The sequence below is a fragment of the Mya arenaria genome, chromosome 3 (genome assembly GCF_026914265.1).
Source record: "Mya arenaria isolate MELC-2E11 chromosome 3, ASM2691426v1".
Lineage (NCBI taxonomy): Eukaryota > Metazoa > Mollusca > Bivalvia > Myida > Myidae > Mya > Mya arenaria.
This window is the reverse complement of record NC_069124.1, coordinates 6,494,356-6,509,627: the sequence shown is the minus strand read 5'-3', so window position 1 is coordinate 6,509,627 and position 15,272 is coordinate 6,494,356. Positions and strand designations below refer to the sequence as shown.

Here is a 15,272-nt window from a genome sequence, read left to right as displayed (position 1 = left end):
ATGTAAGCTCACCTGTGACGAAAGTGAGTTATAGAATCACTCTAGATTATGTTAACCGCGTACTGGTTCCCATAAGGCGGCTGTGAGAAACTACCCCTGGTGGGGATCGAACCCACAACCTCTTCGATGAGAGACGGAAACATATACCCTTAGGTCACTCGATCCCTTTTCGTACAATTCAATGTGGTATACGAACGATAGTTAAAGTTTGAGGCTTTGTTCCTAGAGGACCTGTTCCTTTTACAACATGTGTTAGGTCTACGCTTAATTTACGAAGGAAACCTGTCAACATTGTTAGGGCATCGGTAGTAAAGCTTACAAAATTTCAACATAAAGTAGAAATAAACAGTGATACATTTGGAGAGATGAGAGAGAGCCAGTTCTATCAGCTTCTTTATTTAAAGTCACTTTTTTTCGTTTTAAACCCTCTTTTGTGATTTTGACCATTGCATAAGCAACATACTATATTTCAAGTGCTATATAACTGATAGAAGCTAACAAAGCATTTTTTGATAATCAAAGAACATTTACGCCACTGTATTCATATTAAATATATACTCGGTAAAACAAATACATGTACACTCGTATAAACTTATAAGTTCACAAGAAGGTTTGGCTGCTCGGTTTGTCCTTGTGGATTTGGTTGTATTGCTACCTTTTCATATCTCTGTCTTTAGCCACACTTTATAATTCCAAAGCTCGAAGGAAGGGTTAGAAAATTTAGTTCACTTGTTTTCACTTGCGTTTGTCAATATTTCTCTATTCTCTATTTAACGATTTTCTCATAATGTGGCCTTCATCTAGCTCATAGTTTCTGACGTCTTGGGTCAAAGCGTTATGTGGTGTAGGTTGTTCCTCTACCCGTTGTAGTCACAGTTTAACAAATCGGACAAAACATTTTACAGTCTTTAAAACGTTTTTTTTTTGTATGGTCGGGGTTTTTTCATTTTAAAACAAAGCGGCTTTATTTCCGAACAAAAACTGCTTGACTTATGCGATTTTAATCACCACGACCCTGAACTATGCCCTTAGACATAAGTGGTCCGTCTTCATGGAGCAGAACAGCCGGCCATACACACTGAGCCACGGTCTTGCCTTTCTTGGTATAGAAACTGAATTTGTCTGTTTGTACTTTTGTACCGGGGTCTACCCATTTTAGAACTACGGGAGGATCTTGCACTTTCATGAGCCAGATAGATTTCAACGAACTTTCAATGAAAGTGTTAATCCCATCTGGTAATTTTTTTAGATTTGTTTTTCGTTTAATGGTATCTGTTTGAAGTTTGGCAAATATCTGTAAAACGAGAAGACTCACTAATCAAAGGCACGGTAAACAAGGAAGATTTGAAAAATATCACATAAAATATATTATATCATGTTGTTAAAATTGTAAACCTGTTATCAATTAAGTTGAATGTTTATATCAAAATGATATTCATTAGACCCATCATGTCATTTGCAATGTTTTGAATTTATGCGTTCAATGTCCCTTTCGCTGCAGACAACTGGAGTTCATTTTAGTAAAATGCACAAACTAAGTACACGTTTGTTCTGCACCATTTTAATTCTATTTCTTTATATAAAAACATACCTTTAGATATCCCTGGCCGGAGAGGACTGCTAGCGCCTTTCGCAATTCTTTTAAGTGTATGTTTGCAGCATTTTCCTCCAGTGTGCTCATCTCCTCGGTATTGGGTGATGAATGTGATTCCTTAATAAGATATAAAGCCGTACGTACGGAGCTATGGTTAATGTTTACGAAGGGTCTCCATTCTGACTTGACTTAGACTAAGAACTGCATAAATTGGCAAAAGATCATATACAATAGCGAATGACTGAGTAGAGGAAAGTGGACCTTCCGTTTTTTTACGGATATGTCCTTTTAATCCCACGAATAAATCTAAATGCACACAATATGTGCCTGTTTGATTCCAAAATGCTCTTTTTTTGTAAAAAGGATCCCGCCCGTTGGTATCCCTTTACTTAAAGTAAAATATACGAACTTTATTACACACTGTATTTTAGTATTCGAAAGACATAACCAAAGTTTATGTGAATAGTTATTCAAATGTGTATTTAATTATGAAGGCCGATTCCTTAAGGTAAGGATTTTGTCCGCGAAAAGAAATTATTTCCATATTCAGACATATCCTATGATAACAGCGATTTTAAACAAACTATGTATAAAACATTTAGTGAGTTGTATAATAAATTTAATATAATGAGTTAACTATTACATAAGATTTGATTTTTTGGTCGGCTTTACACCTTTCGTAATCGTGGGCTCAGGGCTTTAAACTATTTATATAAAAAGAACAGGATCATACCTTAACAAATGCGACAAACATATTTGCATATACCTTCTCGGAATATGTATTCCTATACTGAAAACAACTTAAAAGACAATTTACCTAATCATAAGAAAAAGTCAATGTTCTCTCTTTAAGATGAACATCGATTATACCTTCTGATATTTGACCGTAGGCTGTAATATTTCACGAAGTGCTGACTCCTTCAGGAATACAAACTGGTCCCTTTCTGCTTCAATGCAAAACTTGTTTACATCCTGAAACCATTGATTTTTTTCAACTGTAAGCGGCTCATAATATTATTGCATTTATAAAATTGACATTCTTGTTTTTGGGTTCCAATTGCTCAGTAATTTTGTACTCAAAAAAACTATTCGACAGAAGTTGGATAACATTTATATTGACAACTTGTCAATAAAGATTTTCGTCAAGATTTTTGTTCAAGTCGTCAATATTGCCCAGTTACGCTCAAAAATATTGTCAATGCCCAATACTGAAAATATTCTGTTTTTATGGGGGTTTTTCGTTGATGGCCCGTTGAATTATCAATAAAGTACATACTACAGCCTGAATGTAAAAATGATACTAGATGGTAGATACTATACTGTTGACTGATTACGAGGTAAAAGTCAGAGGATTATAATAAGAAAACCAGCATCTAAAGAAAATAAAGGGTACCTTTAGTATATCAGACAACACGTCGATTGTTTCTTTTTCGTTATCACGAAAATAATTGCTGGATTGTAGATCTTCGAATGCTGCAGTCCACTCATCGTCATAAATTTGACTAAATTTCTGAGCCTACAATACCACGGTGGAGAACCCACGTGACTCATTTGGTAAAGTGCACGGCAACAAATGTCAACAAGTCTCGATTCAGGTAAGGTTTTCAAAGATAACTTTCTTAATATTTGGAGATTTTTTGTGAAATAAAGACCATAAACCCCGCATTTAAGAGCTCCATCCACGGTAATAAAGAACGTTCTCTATTATCCTAAAGTTTTCCTGAAAATCTTGACCAACTGATTTCTCAGAGTTGAAATCTAAGGCAAAATACACGGCTTTTGACAAATCTATCGCTTTACTTCATGCTATCCGTAAATAATTCATACAAAAATCTTATTTTAAGCAAATTTTATGTATTTTAAAGTTTTCAGCGTGTATTGTTGAACTTCTTATAGTTATTTCAAAGGCGAAAATGAACTAACGCCAAATTGATAAAGTACACGGACATTTTAGGTTTGATAAAGTACACGGTCTTTTACAACCTTCAGTGTATATACTCATTATTTCACTGACTGGTGCTAAAACGAGTTATTATAAATATATTTATTATTTCTATTCTTCAAATTCATTATTGAACATTGCTCCATGTTTGAAAAGACGCATTGTAATGGAGTGGCAAGGGAAGAATGAACGCGTTTTAACAGTTAGACCGACAGAGTCGCCTAAATGATGGGCTCATTTTCATGAATCATGGAAACATGTGTTATCACACTAAAATTCAGTCCCGTATTTTAACAATATATTCGCAATTGACATATAAAGGGCTTGAGGTTTTTTTGTAAAGGGTGTTCCACTTCTTTTTCGTATCGTATATGTAAAACGTGCTTGTATTCATTATACATGGTAAACAGTAACACATAACTGCTTAATAACTCTTCATTTTGTCAATTTTGAGAAAGAAAAGTGTTCTTGTACTTTTAATGTCTTCGATTGCTAGCAGATTTGAAAGACTTATAATTTTGTGATATTTGTTTCATTTTAGAATATGAAGACTCCGACTTTATGCAAAGAATGCGGAATGGCATTTCAAAATAATAAAAAACAAACATCTAGTAGACCACGATAGAAGGCATTCTGGTCGATTGCCATCGTTTTTGCGGGAAAGTGTTTACACAGACACAGGTTAGTTTTTAGCTTTATTTTTTTCGCCGAGAAATAAGAATATACTAACAGATATACTTTTATTACGACTCCCCTCGTGTAGAGGTTAAGATTTGCCGTCGTCTGACTGTGTTTTCAACGTTTTTTAGGGGTGGCGTTTTTCACATACCGGGTAATAATGTGGTCCATGTTTCAGTGGACAGGGTCGTTCAGTTTTATGGTGCTGATTACACGATCAAACACTCATTGCGTGGCAGTAATATAGTGTTTTTTATAAATTATATTCAAGTACTGACATTGCCAGCAATTCTCGCTAACTTGTGACAGTACATGTCTTTTTTATAGGTGCAGCAATCAGGGCGAGACAAAGTTGCACGTTTGCAAATAGTGTGACAAAACTGCCCTTGCAAGACTTGAAGATACACGAAAGACGCGAAAGCGGCCAATTGAAGCTAACCTCTGGTGTGTGTGGGTTCAAATTGGGTGACACGACCAATCTCAGTGACCAGATTTCTACTAGACACAGGGGTATGACACGTCACAAATGTCTACAGTGTCGCTCAGCGTTCAAGTTCAAATCTGGACTCAGCAGGCAATTTAAGGCGAAACACACCTAATCATGACACATTGAAAGATTACAATGGTCTAGTTAGAAGTGCATTCCAGTATGTTGCCGAGTTAAAATAACGTTTTCATGAGTTTAACATTTTATAAATAGCAAAACGTACTGTTACCAAATGGTGCTCTTTCAAAATGTTCGTTTGTATTACAGTACTGAAAAAGTTGCAGTGTAAAAATAGTATGAAAACGGATTGAGCATAAAACATTTTCACAAGGTTTAGAGATGCATTGTTGTCATTTTCCCATTTATTCCCTATAAACTCTTATCTGCATGTATCTTATATAATTCAGCAAGCTTTGAAACACAATTATTTTGTAATCGCATTTCAGCCTTTAGTCTAGAACATTCTAATGTTCCATGCCCAGCTCTTATCTAGATGTTCGAGTCTTAGTCCTAGCCTGTAAGTTGGTAATATAGTGTGCTCTCATTCCTCCTTGCTGTTTCCCATCTAACTCTGAGCCTCCATCTTTACAATGAGTTCCTGTCTGTATTGTTCGAACGACCGCAGTTTTACTGATGTAGATCAGATAATATTTGTTCAGAACCAAATTTTTAAAAGATTCAGCGTTACCTGAAAGGTATGAACAATATGCTTTAAATGTGGAAATATATATAAACTAATTGTGGTGTGCAAAACACATCAAAATAGGAACATTCATGAAATTTATAATCACCACAAACGGGCCGCTAACTACAGAGATGTTTTATTCGCCGTCAGTCCAGATTGTAATTTCTACAGAGATGTTTTATTCGCCGTCAGTCCAGATTGTAATTTATAAGTAAAACTATATGATTTTTGAAGAAATGTATGTATGATTCTGTATTGATCTGCATACTTAAAAGTAATCGAACTTATAATGGCAGACTTTCTCTTAAATTATTCCATAGACTATCTTTCAACTCCTCATTAAATATGATTGCTAAATATTTAGTTATTTAGGTGTGCATTATAATGCAAAATTTATTGTTACAACTTAGATAAAAACTAAACACTATACATTCTGACTTCACGAATAGAAAATGCTTATATAACGATTAGTTTGTAAACCGCACTCTACTTTCAAACATAAACTAAAATAACCGTGTACTTTATCATCCTAAAATGTCCGTGTACTTTATCATTTTGGTTTTAGTTCATTTTCGCCTTTGAAATAACTATAAGAAGTTCAACAATACACGCTGAAAACTTTAAAATACATAAAATTTGCTTAAAATAAGATTTGTGTATGAGTTATTTACGGCCAACATGAAGTAAAGCGATAGATTTGTCAAAAGCCGTGCACTTTGCATTAGATTTCTTTAATACCGTGGATAGAGCTCTTAAATGCGGGGTTTATGGTCTTTATTTCACAAAAAATCTCCAAATATTAAGAAAATTATCTTTAAAAACCTTACCTGAATCGAGACTTGTTGACATTTGTTGCCGTGCACTTTACCAAATAAGTCACGTGGGTTCTCCACCGTGAATACATATACTAAAAGTTGTCAAACGTTTCCGATGGAATGTTATAAAGACAGGCATGATAGCATAACAGTTTTAATGTCAAGATTTAAGCTTTGAAGAAATCAAACACTAGTGTGAGCTTATAACGAAAAATTATAATTATGTCTGGAAATTGAGATCGTTACCAATATAGTTGGTCTGTAGGGGTCGCTAAGATCAGTAATATCAGGATTTCCTTCACTTAGTTTCTGACCTGCGATACCGCTCAATCTGAAACAAAGCGGAATTTAGAATCACTGTGTTGCCCTTGATGTATATGATATTTAGTTATATTTTAAAAAATAAATTGTCATTTTTAAGAAACTACAACTGTGAGTTGATACCTTGTCCGTAGTTCTTGAATTGTTCTTTCCTTCTGTTGTAATTTCTGCTGCAATTCTCTGTTTTTGTCAACAGCAACTTCACTTGATTTGGGTCCCGGTCTGTTAGCAAATACATTTTTTATTCATTTAAAGTGTTATTTGATCAAATATGTTCTATGTTAATTGCTTATTCTATAGGTCTCAACTTTAATATTTAAGCTGAGAAATTATTGTTCAATCAGTATAGTTATTCATATGCTGGAACTTGTAATTCCCTGTATATGTAAATTGACATTGGCTGATTCTTGAAAAAAGAACGCTTGTGAAGAAGAGCTAGGGTGCGTTATACAAGAGCCTGTGCTAGGGTACGTTGAAGAAAAGCCTGTGCTAGGGTACATTGAAAAAGAGCCTGTGCTAGGGTACGTTGAAGAAGAGCCTGTGCTATGGTGCGTTATAGAAGAGCCTATGCTAGGGAACAATCTAGAAGAGCTTGTGCTAGGGTGCGTTCTAGAAGAGCCTGTGCAAGGGTACGTTGAAGAAGAGCCTGTGCTAGGGTGCGTTCTAGAAGACCCTGTGCAAGGGTACGTTGAAGAGGAGCCTGTGCTAGGGTGCGTTATAGAAGAGCCTGTGCTAGGGTGCGTTGAAGAGGAGCCTGTGCTGGGGTGCGTTATAGAAGAGCCTGTGCTAGGTTATGTTATAGAAGAGCCTGTGATAGGGTAAGTTATAGAAGGGCCTGTGCTAGGTTGCGTTATAGAAGAGCCTGTGCTAGGGTGCGTTAAAGAAGAGCCTGTGCTAGGGTGCGTTATAGAAGAGCCTGTGCTAGGGTACGTTGAAGAAGAGCCTGTGCTAAGGTACGTTGAAGAAGAGCCTGTGCTATGGTGCGTTGAATAAGAGCCTGTGCTAGGGTACGTTATAGAAAAGCCTGTGCTAAGGTACGTTGAAGAAATGCCTGTGCTAGGGTGCGTTGAAGAAGAGCCTGTTCTAGGGTGCGTTGAAGAAGAGCCTGTGCTAGGGTGCGTTATAAAAGAGCTTGTGCTAGGGTACGTTGAAGAAGAGCCTGTGCTAGGGTACATTGAAGAAGAGCCTGTGATAGGGTACGTTATAGAAGGGCCTGTGCTAGGGAACGTTATAAAAGAGCTTGTGCTAGGGTACGTTGAAGAAGAGCCTGTGCTAGGGTACGTTGAAGAAAAGCCTGTGCTGGGTTCGTTGAAGAAGAGCCTGTGTTAGGGTGCGTTGAAGAAGAGCCTGTACTAGGGTGCGTTGAAGAAGAGCCTGTGCTAGGGTACGTTGAAGAAGAGCCTGTGCTAGGGTGCGTTGAAGAAGAGCCTGTGCTAGGGTGCGTTGAAGAAGAGCCTGTGCTAGGGTACGTTGAAGAAGAGCCTGTGCTAGGGTTCGTTGAAGAAGAGCCTGTGCTAGGGTACGTTGAAGAAGAGCCTGTGCTAGGGCGCGTTATAGAAGAGCCTGTGCTAGGGTGCGTTATAGAAGAGTCTGTGCTAGGTTACGTTGAAGAAGAGCCTGTATTAGGGTGCGTTGAAGAAGAGCCTGTGCTAGGGTACGTTGAAGAAGAGCCTGTGCTAGGGTGCGTTGAATAAGAGCCTGTGCTAGAGTGCGTTGAAGAAGAGTCTGTGATAGGGTGCGTTATAGAAGAGCCTGTTCTATGGTGCGTTGAATAAGAGCCTGTGCTAGGGTGCGTTATAGAGGAGCCAATGCTAGGGTACGTTAAAAAGGGGCCTGTCTTAGGGTACGTTATAGAAGAGCATGTGCTTGGTTGCGTTATGGAGGAGCTGTGCTAGCGTGCGTTAAAGAAACGCCTGTGCTAGGGTGCATTGAAGAAGAGCCTGTGCTAGGGTACGTTGAAGAAGAGCCTGTGCTAGGGTACGTTGAAGAAGAGCCTGGGCTAGGGCGCGTTATAGAAGAGCCTGTGCTAGGGTGCGTTATAGAAGAGTCTGTGCTAGGTTACGTTGAAGAAGAGCCTGTATTAGGGTGCGTTGAAGAAGAGCCTGTGCTAGGGTACGTTGAAGAAGAGCCTGTGCTAGGGTGCGTTGAATAAGAGCCTGTGCTAGAGTGCGTTGAAGAAGAGTCTGTGATAGGGTGCGTTATAGAAGAGCCTGTTCTATGGTGCGTTGAATAAGAGCCTGTGCTAGGGTGCGGTATAGAGGAGCCAATGCTAGGGTACGTTAAAAAGGGGCCTGTCTTAGGGTACGTTATAGAAGAGCATGTGCTAGGTTGCGTTATGGAGGAGCTGTGCTAGCGTGCGTTAAAGAAACGCCTGTGCTAGGGTGCATTGAAGAAGAGCCTGTGCTAGGGTACGTTGAATAAGAGCCTGTGCTAGGGTGCGTTATAGAAGAGCCTATGCTAGGGAACAATCTAGAAGAGCTTGTGCTAGGGTGCGTTCTAGAAGAGCCTGTGCAAGGGTACGTTATTGAGGAACCTGTGCTAGGGTGCTTTAAATAAAAGCCTGTGCTAGGGTGCATTGAAGAAGAGCCTGTGCTAGAGTATGTTCTAGAATAGCCTGAGCTAGGGTATGTTATAGAAGAGCCTGTGCTAGGGTACGTAATTAAACAGTCTGTGTTATGGTATGCTATAGAAGAGCCTGTGGTAGGGTACGTTATAGAAGAGCTTGTGCTAGGGTGCGTTGAATAAGAGCCTGTGCTAGGGTATATGTTATAGAAGAGCCTGTGCTAGGTTTCGTTGAATTGGAGCCTGTGCTAGGGTACGTTATAAAAGATCCTGTGCTATGATACGTTATAGAAGAGCCTGTGCTATGGTACGTTATAGAAGAGCCTGTTCTAGGTTGCGTTGAAAATGAGCCTGTGCTAGGGTACATTGAAGAAGAGCATGTGCTAGGATACGTTGAAAAAGAGCCTGTGCTATGATGCGTAATAGAAGAGCCTGTGCTAGGGTGCGTTGAAGAAGAGCCTGTGCTAGGGTGCGTTGAAAAAGAGCCTGTGCTAGGGTGCGTTGAAGAAGAGACTGTGCTAGGGTGCGTTGAAAAAGCGCCTGTGCTAGGGTGCGTTGAAGAAGAGCCTGTGCTAGGGTGCGTTGAAGAAGAGCCTGTGCTAGGGTACGTTGAAGAAGAGCCTGTGCTAGGGTACGTTGAAGAAGAGCCTGTGCTAGGGTGCGTTATAGAAGAGCCTGTGCTAGGGTACGTTGAAGAAGAGCCTGTGCTAGGGTACGTTATAGAAGAGCCTGTGCTAGGGTACGTTGAAGAAGAGCCTGTGCTAGGGTGCGTTGAAGAAGAGCCTGTGCTAGGGTGCGTTAAATAAGAGTCTGTGCTAGGGTGCGTTAAATGAGAGCCTGTGCTATGATACGTGATAGAAGAGCCTGTGCTAGTGTACATTATAGAAGAGCCTGTGCTAGAATGCGTCGAAGAAGAGCCTGTGCTGTTGCACTTATCATTGATGTCATTGGGCTGCCTTCATTAAACTATCCTATTTTTAAGATTGTTGTGCTTCCGAAGAATAAGTCTAACTGTACAATGAATACTACAGATGACAAGCCTAGAAAAGATTAAAAAATAAAACTTACTAACATGCATAAGAACGGGCCCAAACCCGTCCAATTTCCAATAAAACATAAATGAAATAAGGAACTCTCCTATATTATTAGTTTCATATCGCTGACCGTTCGAAATAACTGTATGTCTGTATAGTTCAATATTATTGATCTGTTATATTAATGCCAAATAATCTTAAAATAGTGTTTTGCGAGTGGATTGGTCCCTGTGTTTTGTTGTTATGTTTAGTGAGATTATTCCAAATTACCTTCTCTGCAAGCGAGCAATCTCTTCGTCTTTCTTTTTTAGCTCTTCTTTTAGATTTTCAATTTCGTCTTCAAATCCCCTGAAAGTATTACATGACTCAATTCAACCAGTTATTTGTGGATTGTAGTCAAAAACAAATCAAAATCATTGTTAGTGATGTTTAACTAGTAAATTTAATTACTGTCGCCACATAACGGTACAAAGATGTAAATGCATCGTATATATATTTAATATATTTATTTAATATTTATGTACAATTAGTTTTCGTAAAAGTTGAATATGAATCAACAAGAAAGCAGTAATTCATATGCAGATATGGTTTACCTTCCACCTGAAGCTTTGGCTTCATTCTTGGAAAATTGGCTATCAGTACCCTGAAATGGATATTCTGTATTTATACATATTAAAAAGATCAAGCGCATAAGGTGTTACTACAATTATAACCAACTTTAAACAGTAAAAGGACTAAAAGTATCGATTCGCGCTGTGATTAAAATGACCAGTTATCACAGTGGTCAGCTGACTCGTTTCTAACCAATGTGTCCTGGTTTCGACTCCTGGCCTGGATAACATATATCTTTTTTGCGTATTGTACTGGGAACGAGCTTTATAATTATAAACTTGCTTCACTTTCGTTTTTGAACAAATACATACACACCCAGGGTCATGACAACTGAACAGAATTATTGCTGCCCAAAATAAAACTAACAATCAAAAGAACGTATCGAGACAGTATGAATTCTTAATTTCAGTTAAATAAAACATTTTAATATCTTAATTTGTCTCAAAGTTAAAAACACAACATTCAATGAGTAATAGTATAACTAATAAGGCAATTGACCTCTTTGACAGATTCGTAATATTGATCTCGGTACTTCTTTAAATCTCCAATAAGCCCGTTATAACATTTTGTTGCCATTGCAGCCTCTTCGTCCGTTATTTTAATTCTCGAATCTTTCTTGGATAGCCTCTTGAGCAAGTCCGCTAAGATGTCAATAGTTGTATTACTCATTTTCTCTGACTGTATCACATGTGTTTATGGTTATTTAGTATTACATTACACTTAAACACAGTTTAGCAAGATAACACACATATTTCTGAAAATTAATAATACGTGTCAATGTAGGTTTCTGCTTTATGTCTTCAACTTTCGGTTTAGCGAAGCAAAGCGAAACTTGGATCAACTTGTTCAAACACATAACTCTAGGCAAGATATTGATTTATCAATGTGATTGTAAACGTTAAACTTTTATCTACCATACAGTCAGTGCTTACATAGACATGTTGCCTTGTATTGCACTAATGACTTAGGTCCTTATAACATGCACATTATTTCTACCGTATCATAAATCAGAACATACATCTTTTTTAAATTTCCTAAAGATAATCCTTTTTTTATGAAGTTCTATCATCAAATATTTTGCTAAAAATTAGAACAAAATAAACAGAGAAAACGAGTTGTTTTATATTATTTCTTTCATTTTAATCCGTATGTCTTTAATTTGAAGTATTTTGTCAAAAAATAAATAAATACATCAAAGGACCTTAGCTCTATAAACATGCAGATATTACAATTATTTTGTAATGACGCTATAACATTAAAAAGTGACTTGACTACACCACATGATTTTTTTTTACTTTGGTTATTGCTATCATACAGTATGAGTTCGAACATATGCATCTGCTTTATATGGTTCAAATAACCAACGTTATAACCAGCATATTGCCGAGGAAGTTTTAAAAAAAATCTTACCTTCATACATTCGATAGAATTTTGGAGGCTACAACTCGATCTTAATTTGGATATTTCGACTACTGCCCAACTTCTTTTATTAATATTTTATAGATGTTTTTAACTATATCGTGTTATTAAAGTTTTTAATCGTAAGCCAAATGGAAATGAAACAATGGTCATTTCTCGGTCACAAACACAAATGATACATTGGTTTAATGAATACACGGTAACTGTTGAATGTTACACCAACAAAAGGTAAGGCAATGCAAATATGTGCATTTAAATTTATTTTCTCTTTTATTTGCATTTTTACCACACCAAATTGGGGTCATGAAAGTTCAGTAATAGTTTTAAATTAAATTTGAAACCTTCATGGCATACCAACTATGCACTTAGTGATTTATTCATTAAGTAGATTACAAAGGAATTCGAGAGATTGAGAATCATTACATACGGGTACGCGTAAGTGTGCACTACTTACTGTGTACTACACCATTATGCATGTGCTTATAATAAAGAATACAACCGTGAAAGTTTCAGTCGAATTGTCTCTTAAAGTCACCAAAAACTTACTTCACTCCCGTGAATACTCGCATAAAGCACTTTCTCGTGAATACTCGCATAAAAGCACTTTCTCGTGAATACTCCCGTAAAGCACTTTCTCGTGAATACTCGCATAAAAGCACTTTCTCGTGAATACTCGCATAAAACACTTTCTCGTGAATACTCCCGTAAAGCACTTTCTCATGAATACTCGCATAAGCACTTTCTCGTAAAAACTCGCATAAAGCACTTTCTCGTGAATACTCGCATTAAGCACTTTCTCGTGAATACTCGCATAAAGCACTTTCTCGTGAATACTCGTATAAAGCACTTTCTCGTGAATACTCGTATAAAGCACTTTCTCGTGAATACTCGCATAAATTACTTTCTCGTGAATACTCGCAAAAATCACTTTCCTTAATTTTTGGGAGTATTCATGATCACGAATCTTAAAGTACAAGTTTTTATTGACAACTCAACAGGACATTTAACATGCTCGTGTAGCTACACAAACAAGTACACGTTCAATTTAATGAACAAGTTCACGAACAAGTACACGAACAAGTTCGCGTACAAGTTCACATTCAAGAACATGTAAAAACACGTACAAGTGCATGCACAAGTTCAAGACCAAGTTCACGTACAAGTACCCGTACAAGTTCACGTACATGTAAAAGTACTAGTACAAGTTTACGTACATGTACTAGTACAATTTTACGTACAAGCTAACGTAAAAGTACACGTATACGTACAAGTTCAAGTACATGTACTAGTACAAGTTCACATACAAGTTCACGTACAGGTTCACGTACAAGTTCAAATACACATACAAGTACTCGTACAAGTCCACGTTCAAGTACAAGTACAAGTTCACGAACAAGTAACCGTACACGTTCATGTACAAATTCACGTTCAAATTCACGTATAAGTTTACGTACAAGTTCATGTACAAGTTCACAAGCAAACTCACGTACAAGTTCACGTTCATGTGCCAGTACACGTTCAAGTTCACATACAAGTTCACGTACAAGTACCCGTACAAATACACCTACAAGTGCACACACAAGTTCGCGTCAACCTCACGTACAAGTACATGTGCACGTAATATGCAAATTCACGTACAAGTTCAGGTTCAAGTACAGGTACACGTTAACGTTCACGTATAAGTACCCGTTAAAGTTTACGTCCAAATACACGTACCAGTTCACGAACAAGTTAAGGTACAAGTGCACGTACAATTTTACGTACACGTTCACGTACAAGTTCACGTAAAAGTTCAAGTACCAGTTATCGTACACATACAAGTTAACGAACAAGTTTACGTACAGGTACACGTACAAATTTACGTACAAGTACACGTACAGGTACACGTACCAGTTTACACACATGTTCACGTACAAGTTCATGTACAAGTACTCGTACAAGTTCACGTAATCATACAAGTCAACGTACACGTACCAGTTAAGAACAAGTTCACGTACAGGTACCTGTAAAAGTACCCATGCAAACTCGAGTACAAGTTCACGTTCACGTACCAGTACATGTACAAGTCCATGAACAAGTTCACGTACAAAGTAACGTACACGTACACGTACAAGTAATTTACGTACAAGTTCGTGTACAAGTTAATATACAAATTCACGTACAAGTTCCGGTAAAAGTTAATATACACGTACAAGTTCACCTACACATTCACGTACAAGTACAAGTACACGTGTACTTTTGCGTACAAGTTCACGTCCAAGTACACGTACACGTTCACGTACACGTACAAGTACAAGTACAAGTACACATACACATACAAGTACACATTCAAATACACGTACTCGTTCACGTTCACCGTCGTGTTTCGCAGCCTCTTTGATTTCTCTCATGATTACTTCATAACAACGTGTTTCGCTCTGACGGAAAGCGAGGTTGATGGTGTTCAACTTTGAACTGTTAGGGTTTGCTTGTGTCCAAACGATGATGAAACGTTAAGCTGCATTCTCACAGATATAGCATTTTTACAACTCGGCCTTACTGTTCCAGTTTCAAGTATGGATTCGAACATTTTGCAAATAAATCGATGGTATGTTTGAGAATTAATTGTTTCCGAGTGCAGGCATTGTATGCTTACCGACACGTTTGCATAGTTGCCATCAATGTCCCCATGATGAGCTTTACAGTAAAGGAAAGCTTCTATAGTTTTATCATAGTGTTCTGTAGCCTTTAAAATATCCTCCTTTGATGCTTTCCCAGTTGTCTTTATCTTGTGTAATACTTTGCTCACTATATCCTCCATATGTATATATAAATATTTGTTTTAACAATAAAGGCTGAATTTTGTCAATTTTAAAAATCAATTAACAATTCACTTCCGTAACTAGTTTGAGCTTTAATCGAAACTTTATGATGCGTGAATAGAGGAAGATAAATCAATATAATATGGACAATGTAATGAACTAGTTTGTAGATATATTGGTCGAATGAAAGGGTCTACATTGATGCCCTTTCAAAAGCTGAAATAATGTCATATATACGACTCGTAATGTACATTTTAAAATTACTATTAAAGGTTTTTCAAAAAATAGTTTCTACGGTAAACAAACCCTATTGTTGTAATCA

General features: G+C 37.4%; 1 protein-coding gene across 4 annotated transcripts; it reads right to left on the bottom strand.

The window, feature by feature from the left end:
• Positions 1 to 380: 380 nt before the first annotated feature.
• On the bottom strand, positions 381 to 15,034 carry LOC128227498 (uncharacterized). 4 transcript variants are annotated; one of them, XM_052938109.1, is made up of 9 exons: positions 14,785 to 15,034; positions 10,712 to 10,761; positions 10,389 to 10,466; positions 6,646 to 6,744; positions 6,448 to 6,532; positions 2,988 to 3,110; positions 2,465 to 2,566; positions 1,592 to 1,711; positions 381 to 1,294 (listed from the first exon to the last, which is right to left on the bottom strand). In XM_052938109.1, exons 1-9 carry the CDS (start codon positions 14,947 to 14,949, stop codon positions 1,001 to 1,003), a joined length of 1,116 nt encoding a protein of 371 aa, XP_052794069.1. In that variant the 5' UTR covers positions 14,950 to 15,034; the 3' UTR covers positions 381 to 1,000. The 4 variants fall into 4 exon arrangements, with proteins under 4 accessions (XP_052794069.1, XP_052794072.1, XP_052794070.1 ...); XM_052938112.1 differs by lacking the exon at positions 14,785 to 15,034 and adding an exon at positions 14,492 to 14,763; XM_052938110.1 differs by lacking the exon at positions 14,785 to 15,034 and adding an exon at positions 12,696 to 13,072.
• Between the last annotated feature and the right edge of the window lie 238 nt (positions 15,035 to 15,272).

Excerpts from the sequence above, each read along its gene's own strand:
- LOC128227498 (XM_052938108.1), bottom strand. The coding sequence starts at position 11,399 with ATGAGTAATACAACTATTGACATCTTAGCGGACTTGCTCAAGAGGCTA. Across the intron at positions 2,567-2,987 it reads TGTTGTCTGATATACTAAAG|GATGTAAACAAGTTTTGCAT; the intron begins GTACCCTTTATT and ends CAATGGTTTCAG. Across the intron at positions 1,295-1,591 it reads CCGGCCAGGGATATCTAAAG|ATATTTGCCAAACTTCAAAC; the intron begins GTATGTTTTTAT and ends CTCGTTTTACAG.